General features: G+C 41.0%; 2 protein-coding genes across 2 annotated transcripts in view; both read left to right on the forward strand.

The window, feature by feature from the left end:
* Positions 1–7,875, forward strand: part of plbd1a (phospholipase B domain containing 1a) — a 9,509-nt gene extending 1,634 nt beyond the window's left edge. Inside the window, exons 3-11 of the mRNA XM_056401947.1 lie at positions 31–114; positions 492–633; positions 1,563–1,703; positions 2,819–2,963; positions 3,611–3,811; positions 5,027–5,167; positions 5,256–5,441; positions 6,053–6,159; positions 6,261–7,875. Coding sequence (XP_056257922.1) covers positions 31–114; positions 492–633; positions 1,563–1,703; positions 2,819–2,963; positions 3,611–3,811; positions 5,027–5,167; positions 5,256–5,441; positions 6,053–6,159; positions 6,261–6,437 — 1,324 coding nt within the window. The 3' untranslated portion in view covers positions 6,438–7,875. The remainder of the gene's footprint in view (positions 1–30; positions 115–491; positions 634–1,562; positions 1,704–2,818; positions 2,964–3,610; positions 3,812–5,026; positions 5,168–5,255; positions 5,442–6,052; positions 6,160–6,260) is intronic.
* On the forward strand, positions 6,308–12,579 carry LOC130185472 (uncharacterized). The gene is made up of 4 exons (XM_056401948.1): positions 6,308–6,438; positions 8,768–9,081; positions 9,495–9,680; positions 11,860–12,579. Exons 1-4 carry the CDS (start codon positions 6,434–6,436, stop codon positions 12,171–12,173), a joined length of 819 nt encoding a protein of 272 aa, XP_056257923.1. The 5' UTR covers positions 6,308–6,433; the 3' UTR covers positions 12,174–12,579.
* Positions 12,580–12,790: the final 211 nt, after the last annotated feature.

The following is a 12,790-nucleotide window of genomic DNA, read 5'->3' on the forward strand; positions in this document are numbered from 1 at the left end:
TTAGTGTTCATATGCACTCTCCCTCCCCAGGCAGATGATGGACCACTACACCAACATGTATCCGCAGCTGATCGAAAACCCGAAGATCCTCAGCCTGGTTCAGAGTTTCATGGCGTGAGTCTGTTCTCTTTTCATTTTAAGAATTAAAAACCGCAGCAGCAGAAATGTAAAATGATCTGAGTCACACATCACTGTCATCATCTTTCATATCCTCTTCTCAGAGATGTTACGCCCAGCTCAGGGCGTGATGTCGCTCTCTGTAGCGTCGCGTTGTAAGATTTACCAGACAATATCTGTTTGTGGAAATCAGAATTTCTGATTGTGTGGATCACGTTTCTTTCTGTTCATGATATCTCAGTTTAAGTTTAAGTTTGTATCCGTTACATGTCTACAGGTTTTTATTTATGAGCTCGGTGTTTGGTTCTTTGCTTTTATGTGTTTTACATTATAACAAATAATAAAAACAGTAAATGTGGCTCTTGTGCTTGTAGGAAGCAGGATTCATGGGTCAGAGAGCAGGTGAAACTGAACAAGAGCTCTGATCCTCTGTGGCAGCATGCGGGCTTCATCGTGGCCCAGATGGACGGGCTGCAAGCGGGAGTGAGAGACTGGGCCAAGAAAGAAGGGAAAAAGGTACGAAGGCCGTTAATTACATTAACATTCGTTTACTAGAGCAAGTTAAATCTTGTTTGCACAGACAAATAAGTCTCTTTTACATGCACAGAAACCCTGTGTGCCAAAGTACAATAGCAGACATAAACATGTCCCAGCAGAACAATAATATACAGTATATATACATATATACATATATATATATATATATTCCATAGTTAGAAACTGTGGATAGAAAATACAAAAGAAACAACTACAAATGTTCAAAATCAAATGTATTCATATGCTGGAGTTAAAGATAAAACTCAGAAGTGTCCTAATTAAGACAATGTTATAATTTATTGTAAAATGAAAAAAAAATTGAAAATCCATTTTGAGATTTTGATAATAATAATAATAATAATAATAATAATGACAATAAACTTTAGCACAAATGACACATAAAAAACAAGCATTGATCTAAAGTAAAAAACATTAAAAACATTCATGTAAAATGAGAATAAAAAATAATAAATCATTAAATAAGAATGATTAATTAAGACGTTTAAAAGAAGTGCTTGATGATTTTCTCTGCATCTTAAAATGAGGAACCTCCAGTACAAATCAAACATGTGATCATATATCACCTTTAGTCAGTCTAAAATTTAAAGGGACATGACATCGTGTGTTTCGTGCTTTTGTTGAGAAGAAGAAGATCTTTATTTTTTAGAGATCAGTTTAAAATCACTTCTGGTGCCAGAGTTATTGTTTTACTATCAATAAAATGTAAGTGGTATTTTAGGTTTTAGGGTTAATGAGACGAAGAAGAACATGAGAGTCTCGTGATTTCTGTGATTTTTAATATTTTTTTCTTTCTCAGTTCATCATTTTATCAGTTGTTTTGCAAGAAGACGGTGCTGCTCGTTTTCATTTTCTGACTAACAGCTGTTTATCTGGTGTGTTTCCCGTAGCCGCTGACCCTGTTTGACATCCAGTTCCTGAACTCGGTGGGAGATCTACTGGATCTGATCCCAGCCTTGGTGCCCGGCTCCAACCCTCCGCTCAGAGACTTCAAACTCCCAGGGATGGGACACTGCTCTGCGCTCATCAAGGTCAGAGGCTGAAACACACTCTGGCGTCAGCGAAGGCGCCAGTGTTGTAAAAGCTGCCGTCCAAAATACGCAACGCAAGTTACGCAACTCTGACATCAGCTGTAATCACATGTATTCAGGGAGGTGTCAGAGGTGCTCAGACTAGTTCCAGGTTACATCCCTGTTCATCCAGAATCATATAGAACATTTAACATCTGTGTGAAAAGTGTTTTCTGAGGTCATGTGATCTTTGACCTTTGACCACCAAAGTGTAATCAGTGCGTCCTTGAGTCCAGATGAACGTTTGTGCCAAATCTGAAGAAGTTCCGTCAAGGCGTTATCGAGATATCGTGTCCAGAGTTCCTGAGAGATGATTCTTCACCTTGGATAATTAACATATTTAACGGATGTAAATCTTTCCATTTTCTCTTTGCATCAGTGGATAATGTCGTGTGTAAAAGAGCGTACTTCTCCTCTGTGACCATGTTAACACCCACACCAGGACTTCTGTGCATCATCTTCCTGGAGAGTTTCATTTTCTACACAAAAAAAGAAAACTCCCACACACACTTGTTTTAGTGTAAATGTTTCTTGCGTGGGCGAGAAATCTATTTACCTGCACAGACATAATAAATATTGTGTCTCCGTGTGGGAATGATTCAGAGAGCTTGAGAGTTCTGTATTGTTCTGAGTTTCATCTTTCTTACATTTAATTATGTGTTTGTTTTGTCTTATTTTATTTACTTGTGTTTTATAAATTCACACCACTTGAATTATAGTTGATTATGTAGCTGCTCCAACATGTGACCTCAAGCTGAAGCTTTGATCCAGATATCGCTGCAGCAAAGTGACACGGGACACTGAAATCCAAGGCGGCTTTTTTATGGCGCCGCTTTGACATCAAATGGCTTTTGTATCATTTTACTCGCATGTCCCTGAAATTCAGCCTCATGTTGTTGTTTCTTTGGAAACCTTGGGAATCACCGTGTGTGGCTGAAGAGTTTCACCACATTACTGATGCTCCGCCTCTTGACCTCTGACCCTGAAAATACTTCTAATCTGAGTCACATTAACACAAATTTTAAAACAATTTCTTCAGACCCTGATTGAATCCTGTTTGCTGGTCTCTGTCTCAGATGCTGCCCGGCTTTGAGAACCTCCTGTTCGCTCACTCCAGCTGGTATACGTACGCCGCCACCATGCGGATCTACAAACACTGGGACTTCCACATCGCTGAGCCCCACGCCGCCACGGGGAAACTGTCCTTCAGCAGCTACCCTGGTACGCAGAGCCCAGGGACTTCAGAGATAGCAAGGATATTTACCAGTGTTTGTATGTCATGAAGTGGATCTGTGACAACAGCAGGAGCTTGTAATGTCCAGTAGTTTTAATGGCAACAGGAACTAGAGTCACCTCCTCGTGGTTGTATCCCTCCGCCACTCAAACTAGTCGCAGGTCACATCTGTTTATCCAGAGTCGTTATAATATGAACCATTTATGTGAAATTTTGTCGTAATCTCTGTTTGAAGTCTTGATTTATAGCTAAAAGTGTTTTGTGAGGTCGCACTGACCTTTGACCTTTGACCACTAAAATCTAATGAGTTAATCCTTGAGTCCAAGTCAATGTTTTTACCAAATTTGAAGCCGTTCCCGTGAAAGCATTTGTGAGATATCGTGTCCACGAGAAAGGGACGTACGGACGGACAACCCAAAAAACAACATGGCTGCTGCTCTGACTGTCGCGGAGGAATAAAAACCTGCTCTTATAAAAACTACTATTATTTAGTCCCCGCTTCTTTTCTGGGCTCACACAGTCATATTCCAAAGTTGTATTCTCCTTCTTTGTTTTATACTGAAAGGGTCGAATGCTTCCTGAATCCTTGTTGTTTCTGAAATGTCTCAGCTCACAGTGTCCGTCTTGCCTCTAGGTTTCCTGGTGTCTCTGGATGATTTCTACCTCCTGGGCAGCGGCCTGATGATGACCCAAACCACCAACAACGTCTTCAACTCCTCCCTGTTCGACACTATCACCCCCAAAAGCCTGCTGGCGTGGCAGCGGGTCAGGCTGGCTCACAGTCTGGCTCGTACCGGAGAGGACTGGGCCAAAACCTTCTCCATGTACAACTCTGGTGAGTGGAGCTCGTTGATTATATATTTGTAAAGCACTAAGCTCCGTTACTAATTGTTTTAGGAGGTAACATTAAAAAATAAAGACGGATATCAACAATAAACACACGGGTAAAACACGTGGAGGTGCGAAGATCTGCATCCAGATAAAAGCTGAAAGTTGAAGTGCAGAATGAGTGTTTTTGCTACTGCCAGCCTTTTCCTCAATCATGCCGGTGTAGATTTAGATTTTATATTGTTGGACCTTTTATTTCGCTCTTTAATAACATTTATTTTACATAAGAAATAATCAAAAATTAGAAATTCAAAATCAGAAATTCAAAACTGAAAACGTCACTCAGCTTCACGTTTCACGTCTGGGCTTGAGATGAGTAATAAAGCTCCAGTCTGAAGCTTAAACCTTCAGATGATTCATTATCACAAGCGTCATAAATAGTTTTGCATTTGTCAACATTACATTATCCCTCTGAGGTCGACAGATGTTTCTGTTCATATCTCTGTGATAGTGCAGCGCAGCGACATGGTTTAGATGTTGTTAGAGTCGGTAGAGTCTCCACTTCCCCTTAATATTCTTGTGGGATCATACGTGACTAATAGCCTCTAAAATTTGTTTAAAGCAGACTGACAGACACTACGACTCAGTGATATTACAAAATGTCACTTTAGGCTTTTATTATCCATTTATCAATTATTTTATTCATATAGTGCTCCATTTTTATGACCCTATAGACTTTGGTGAACACATTTGAAGCACCAAAACAATTCATCCACAACAGTAAAGGTTTGTTTTTCAAAAAAATATAATATAAAATATAATTCTATAAAAACTCGGTTTCAAGTTTTCAGCATCGGGGCCGAATGATCAGTTGACACGGTGAGGGGCCTCGTTAGAGAAAGAGTTCAGGTTGCTCTGAAGATTGAGACAAAAAACACTTGGATATTTTCTAATACGCAGCCACGCCCCTTTTTAAAAGGTGAATTCAAGAAATAATGTGGAAAGCGGGAGAATGCCCTCAGGCCTCAGAGGAATCTGCTTGTGTTGCAAAACTTCATGATCAATGTGAAACGGTTCATGTGAATTTCAGCTTCTTGTATAAAGGGTTTGTTTAAAATTGAAAATGAGACTGAGGACTTCCCGCACGGCAGCAGAGCGATGTGAAACTCATCATGGAGATCTGGTCAGAAACTGATAAACCCCCCCCCCCCGACTCTCGCAGGTACCTACAACAACCAGTACATGGTGTTGGACAGGAGCAGAGTGAAGCTGGGCGACAGCGTTGATGACGGCGCCCTGACGGTGGTGGAGCAGATCCCCGGGCTGGTGGAGTACTCCGACCAGACGCAGGCGCTGCGCAGAGGTAACGACACATCTCCGTTTCTGTTTCCCTTCAGTGTTTGCTTCATTTTTGTCGGGTTGATCTTTCCTGCCGCCTCCGTTCGCCGCAGGTTACTGGCCGTCCTACAACATTCCTTTCCACAAGAAGATCTACATGCTGAGTGGCTACGGGGAGATGTGGAAGGAGTACGGCGAGGACTTCTCCTACGACCTCTGTCCCAGAGCCAAGATCTTCAGACGCGACCAGGCCGATGTCAAAGACCTGGACTCCTTGAAGCACATCATGAGGTTCAATGGTGCGTGGCTCTGCCTGACTTTGAAGCCTAGTTTTTGAAATTCTTCAAAAATCTTGTGAAAACAAACCTTTACTGATGTGGATGAATTGTTTTGGTGCTTGAAATGGGTTCATCAACGTCTGTAGGGTCATGAAAACAGTGCAACATATGAGTCAAATAAACTCGTAGTGTTGTCTGTCACTGACAAAATTCTTAGTAATTTTTATCTAGATTTAGATTTTTGTTTGACTAAAAAAATACAATAGCGTTCTCGAGCACAAGATCTTTGTTCATCCAAAAAAAAGTTGGTGGAAAACACTTTTAGAAATGTAATTTTTAGGTGAGGACACAATAAAAAATAAAGATGAGATAAACCAGACTTCAGGGTTTATTTGTGCTTGGAAAAACTGCCCTACATTTAAATATTCAACTTATTTTAGTTAATAAAAAAGAGTCTACAGATTCTAACTACATTTAAACCATAAATCTATGTTGTAGATATTAGTAGAAACATCCATCGACCTCAGAGGGTTAAATACCTGCAGCTCTCACCAGGTGAACAGCATCTCAAATGATCTTCAGATGAAGTTGGTCCCACATTTTAAATAAAGATCTACTCTGTTTGTTTTCAGACTACAGGAACGATCCATACTCCAAAGGCGACCCCTGCAAGTCCATCTGCTGCCGTAACGACCTGAGGTCAGAGCGGCCTTCGCCAGGAGGTTGCTATGACACCAAGGTACTATCCCATCATCACTTTTGCATTGATAGGAGGTCACATAGGCTTTGCAGCATCAAATGCTGAGATTTTCTCTCCTCCGTGTGTCGTTCTGCGTCCAGGTGACAGATTTCCAAATGGCCGGGAATTTTCATGCGGAGGCGGTGAACGGGCCGACCACGCAGGACGGACTCCCGCCGTTCCTCTGGGATAAATTCAGCAGCATCAGCCACCAAGGTCTGCCGCGGTCCTACAACTTCACCTTCATCAAGATGCAGCCTCTTCTCTTCGATCCATGAGGTGTGTGTGTGTGTGTGTGTGTGTGTGTGTGTGTGTGTGTGTGTGTGTGTGTGTGTGTGTGTGTGTGTGTGTGTGTGTGTGTGTGTGTGTGTGTGTGTGTGTGTGTGGGAGAGAGAGAGAGAGAGAGAGACAGAGAGATGCTTTCTGGCTAAAGCTTTCAGATTATAAACGTCCAGGGTGAAAGGTACAATCATTTGTGGTTCTGTTTACACAAAGATGATTTTATTTTAACTGTTGCTTAAAGATCAGAATTGCGTCCCACCAACATGTGCTTCCTTTTTAAACAAGTACCATTTCACAATAAGAGTTCCCTTATAAAGGATTTATAACTGGTTTATAATTAGGTCATTAATCTGGTTGTTTACACTTTACAAATCATAAATAAACAACTATAAATAAGTTATAATACAGTTTTCATACATTGATGCAGGCTCACTATTTGGCAAGATCCAGTTAATGCTTATTACTCATTAATGTTACTAATGAGTTTCTACCATTTATAACTGGTAAAAGGAGCCTGATTGTAACTGATTAATAAATGTTGATGTGTTTTACACTTTACCAGTTATAAATGTTTGTAACTTCCTGGGATGCTAACGTCCTAAAGAAGATGCCAACCAGCAAAAAGCATCTCCATTTTAATATCCGCTGTGCAAAACAATCTGATTGTATTATATTATAATATATATATATAAATTATAATATATACAAATATGTGAAGAAGCAGCAGGTACAAACGCTGGTTGATGGAGAAAACAAAGAAAGCTCAGTAACTAATGACATATGAGGCTGAACAGAACAGATACATGTGGTCTCACTATTTGGCAAGCAGCAGGTCGCTGTTGCCCTTTTTTATCTAATGTGTTATAACAGTTTATAAATGATTAATAAAGTGTTAACTCATAAATCCGTCATGAGGGTCGTCTTATCGAGAAGTGGGACCTTTAAATGTGCGCAGTTTGTGAGAGCTTCCCTCCACCTGATGAACTGCAAAGCTCGGCTTGCGATTTGTCAAACTGCCAATCAGATTTTAAGTCTGTAGTTTAACACACGTCTTACTCAGGGTATGAAGATGGATTTACTTTGAAATGCAGTAGAAATCAGCCGTGTGTTTTTTGTTTTTTTTTATACCTGCAGCCATTTGTGCCTCAGACACAGTGATTTCATTAAATCAGTGGCTGTGTGTCTTTAATCTTTCTGGGCGTCTTTTCCAGATAAGAAAACACTATTGTTTTAATGTTTGATGAAACAATCATTCTCAGGACACCTGAGCTTCTCCGCTCTTGTGATGAGTGATGTGAGAATCTGTTTTCTGTACTGAGCTAAATGAAAATATCTCAGGTTTGTATTTTTTATATATAAGCCTGTGTTTCTGTGTGTATCCTGCTGTCATTTCATGTGCTGATTCTTTATTAAAGTTTTACTGTTGCGTCAGTACTCACCTGTCCTTCATCTTTTCTTGTGCAACAGTGACTCTTAAACATTGAGGTCTAACGAGTAATTAATTACAGAACCCTCCATTTCATTTTAAGTGTGAGCAAAGTAGGAGTATAAGCTGTGTCCACTTTTTATATTATATCAGGTGTGAATAAACTTAAATATATTTGAATGTTTATTATTGGTCAAATTGATAAGAACAAAATAAACCAAAAAAACTTCTCTTTTTTTTTTTTTTTAATTTTTGGATGAAGTGGGACGATTAGTTTCTCCACATGACCCGTCTTGTTGCTTTGCATTCACGCACCATCACTGTTTATCTCATCACTCAATTCATTGTGAAACCTTTGGTGAAGCTCTCTCCTCTGTCAATACCAAAACGCTCTGGAGAAACTCATAACACAGGTTCCTTATTACGCGAGTTAGTGTCACGAATATTAGTTTGTCATTTATGAAAACTTGGCTGTGGTGCGTCACTTGTTGTTGTTCGCCTGCACCTTTCCTGTTAGTCTGTTGCTTCTACTCTACATCTGTTTCTGTTTATGACCTATGCTTGTTAGTTCCTCACTGAACTGCCCGGCTGATCAGTCTCCAGTCGGGTCCTCCACACACACCAGGCACATTATCAAACACCTTTTAATCCAGGTTCAGGAGCTTTAGGGTCAGGACCTTTTTGTTTTTGAAACAGATACACAGTGAGCTCTCTCTGCCCCCTGAGACACGTAGTGATTCACCCTTTCCGATGAGATGGAGGAACTGAAACATCTGTTAGACACCCTGTATTCATTTCACAAATCCTCCCGTCACACCTCCCCTCTGTGTCTCACAGTTCTGTCCTCAACTACGTTTTCTTCTTCTTCTTTTTTTTATTGGTTTGAATCACAAACAAAAGTGTAGAGGAGGATCACACTGCCGCAGGTCTCCTCATTGCTCACCCAGTTTTAGCCATGGACAAGAAGGACTGTTCTGCCAGCCAGAGTTGGGATAGTCTCCTCAAAATGTGTGTCTCCGGCAAAACGGACCCCACGAACAAGACGGCGTGCTCTGCCGGCCAGATGTTGGACAAACACTCCAACAAGTGTGTCTCCAGCAAAACGGAAACCGGGGTCAAGAAGATTTGTTCTGCTGGCCAGACGTGGGACGAGCTCATCGGCACCTGTCTCCACAGCAAGACGGAAACCAGACCCGAGCCTGAACGACCAACAGGTGAGATGAAGTTTTTATCTGCCCCCCCCGAGCAGAGTCAGGTTTTAGTCTGCTCTTGGTTTTAGACCCGGTTTTGACTTGATGCTCTCTGGATGTTGACTTGTATTCTTCCTCACTGTGTAAAACGTCAGAGTTGTTGTTTTCCAACTGATCTACCTGTGTTTATTTCGTCCTCTTTGGCACAAACTATTTAAGGGATTTCCTCTGTGCACAGCTGCTCATGGTCTTTAAATGATTCAGTTGTCTGTTAAAGGGGGAAGTGCGGAGTTCCCACGTTAACTTCGGCTACATATGTTGATTTTAAAGAAAACACTTTAGGTATTATTTTTTTAAATTTTGTCAGTGCATCTCTTTGTAAATGTTCATTTCCTGCTCAGTTAATCTGTCTGACACCCCACCCCCCCCCCCACCAGAGCCGCCGCTGCAGGCTGATGTAAACCAGGTGAGAGTCATCGCCCCCGTTCCCCAGGCCGACCCCATGCTGATGCTGAGTCCGGCTCTGTGGATCTTCGTGGTGCTGGCCACCATGGGGTCCATCTTGGCTCTGGCTCTCTGGTTCATCATATACAGACGAGAGACCAGACAAGGCAGCACCTCAGGTAAAGACGACTGGCGTTAATGATCCATATCATCTGATTATTTCTAATTTCTTTTATTCATCCTGTTTTTTCTGTCTTGAGTTTGAGTGTCACAGAATGGTTTAAATGCTGTTTCAGAGGCTTTTCTATGGAAATGTTTGGTATTAAATAAATAAATAAATGGTATTAAATATGATATATTTACTTAATATCACCTTTAAATAACTGTCAGTAATTAAACACCTAAATTGCTGTAACTCTTCTTAGAGAAAGAGTTGCTATCGGATACTGTAATGTGAAGGAATGGATCACTTCACCCCCTGATCCTTCACGCCTTGGATTAAATATTTCCTCAGTGATGTCGTTTTTCAAGCGTCTATCAAGTGGCGGGGGTCTCTCTCTCTCTCTCTCTCTCTCTCTCTCTCTCTCTCTCTCTCTCTCTCTCTCCTCTCTCTCTCTCCCTGTACGCGGGGGATCTGACATGCAGAGCTGGCCTCAGAGTGGTGTGGAGGAAGCGGGGTGCCAGGCAGGCAGGTGATGAAGTGTGACGTTCCTCACAGTAGAAACTCCTCAGTTTCTGTTCTCTTCTCCGCGCTCGTCCCCTGGGTCGGCCGCGCTTTCTCACCAGCTATTCTGGTTTCAACACACATCCGTTGGTTAGGCAGGACAAATGATGTCTGCACTTGACCTTGAAAACACATAAACTGACAAAAGAGAGGCGCAGAGAGGCACTGAAATCAGAATGACGTGCACTCAGAGGGGCAGTAATGTAAGAGTTTGGCCTGGTGGACAGACAGCTGGATATCTGAAGGCTGCTGATGTCTGTATTCATTTTGTGAGACATGCCTTCAGGCTGAAAAGCTCCAGCTTTCGTGCTTTAACTCTCTGAGGTCTGAGGGCATTTTCTCCCATTTTAAATTCACCTTTTAAAGAGTTCTTACACATCACATCACACCCAAGTGTTTTATATCACAATTCTCAGAACAATCTCAGCTCTTTCTATAACGAGGCCACTCAATGTGCAAAGAGATAATTTGGCCCAAATGCTGAAAACTTGAAGCCTAATTTTTGAAATAATAAATATCTTGTGAAAACAAACCTTTACTGATGTGGTTGAATTGTTTTAATGCTTCAAATGTGTTCATCAAAGTCTATAAAGTCATAAAAAATAGTGCAACATGAGTAAAATAGTAGATAAATGGATAATAAATGCCTTTTGTAACATCACTGAGTCGTAGTGTCATCTGTCACTCTGCTTTAACCAGATTTTAGAGGCTATGAGTCACTTATGATGTTGTACGAATATGAAAGGGAAAGTGGAGAGTCGACAGATTCCAACAACATTTAAACCACATTTCTACGCTGCATTATCACAAAGATATTAATGAAAACATCCTTCGACCTCAGAGGGTTGATTATAACATCGTGACTCTTCTGGAATGCAGCTCTTGTGCAGTCTTAGCACAATTCTACGTAAAACTCATCTTTATGTTTGAAACAATGGCCGACGAGAAGCTACATTCACTTCACAATCAGCAGCATGCTTTTCTCCTCAGCGAGTTAACTGTCTGTCAATAGACCTTTATCCACAGGACAACCAGGAATGTAAAGTTAGCAGAGTGGAGGCACTCAGCTGTAGTTGTTGCGACACATATCATTGTTGTACTGGTGGTGTAATGCAGATGTCTGGCACTTGTCTCGTAACATCTGAAAGTCATTTTCTCACTAGTTCTACTAAATATTTCAGTTACACGTTCTACATCCTCTCTACAAGGCAAAGAAATCCTCTGATGGACACTGAGTATTTTACTGTTTTCAGTAGTTTACAGCCACTTTGCCTCCTCATCATACAGAATCTTATTCGCTGACATTTTACATTATCTAAATATATATTTAAATATTTTCATTCATTACATGTTATAAGCCTTTATACAAGGAATGTAAAATAAAATAAAAATGAAAATAAAAAAACAACAGATTTACACATTGTAATATATGATCACATGTTTCTGATGAATCAAATGAAGTGAGGCTTTTTAACCATTTAATTATACAATCTGAGAAAGATCCACAACAGTAGAGGGTTAACATGTAGATACGCTGGATGTGTGTGGTTGTCTTTGTGACTGAAAATAAACGGTAAGTGTTCCAGTTGAGATCCACACATGTACATTACGTGTCTGTGTTGTTTGTGTCACAGAGGATGCAGAGCCGGGGCTGGAGCCTCTTCAGAAAACCATCCACCCGCCGCCCTCAGAGAGAAACGGTCAGGCGCAGATGTTTCAGCGAGCAGCAGAGGCCCCATGGTCCTGTCCTCACCTGCACCTGGGGGCCCAAACAGGCTCGAAGTGGGAGGATTGCAGTGGGATCATTGCTTGCAGGGGCCTTGCAAAGCATGCTGGGAAAGAGGCGGGCGAAGGGCTGCCTGCTTGCAGCAGAATGAGGGGGCACAAGATCCCACTTCCTGCCACAGAGCTCGGTGGAACTGCATTAGTTACAACAAAAACTGTATAGGGCTGTGCATGTGTGTGTGTGTGTGTGTGTTTGTGTGTGTGTGTGTGTGTCTGTGTCTGTGTGTGTGTGTGTGTGTGTCTGTGTGTGTGTGTGTGTGTGTGTGTGTGTGTGTGTGTTCTCACAGACTTCTCTTTACTGCCTGTTCTGTGCACATTGTGCTCAGTGTGTTGAAATTCAACTTTTGGATATCTGTCTTTTCTACCATGTTTTTATGGTTTTTAAATAATATTATTTTTACAGCTGTTGTTTTATTTCTCTTCACTTGCTTGAAAAAAAAAAAGAATTTATGATGTACATCTGTGTTCAGTAATACCATGTAAGACTGTGTATAGTTTAAAAACTAAGAAACTGCTCTGAATCTTGTCCCATATTTCAAACATCTTTTAATAAAACACAAAGCAGATCATCTCAGAATTATTTGGGATGTTGTGAACACAGGGTGGAGTTGTTGTTGACAAGTCTCGTTTGGACGTAGTTTATTATTATTTACATGGTAAATAATTGTGTCAAACTTCCTCAATCAGTGAAGGAAACATCTAAACACAAACAGAACGGTTCAACGTAAAGTTAAGAAGAACACATTTAATATCTTCCCTCAATATCTGGATTCCTCCTTG

The sequence above is a fragment of the Seriola aureovittata genome, chromosome 17, assembly GCF_021018895.1.
Source record: "Seriola aureovittata isolate HTS-2021-v1 ecotype China chromosome 17, ASM2101889v1, whole genome shotgun sequence".
NCBI classification, from domain to species: domain Eukaryota; kingdom Metazoa; phylum Chordata; class Actinopteri; order Carangiformes; family Carangidae; genus Seriola; species Seriola aureovittata.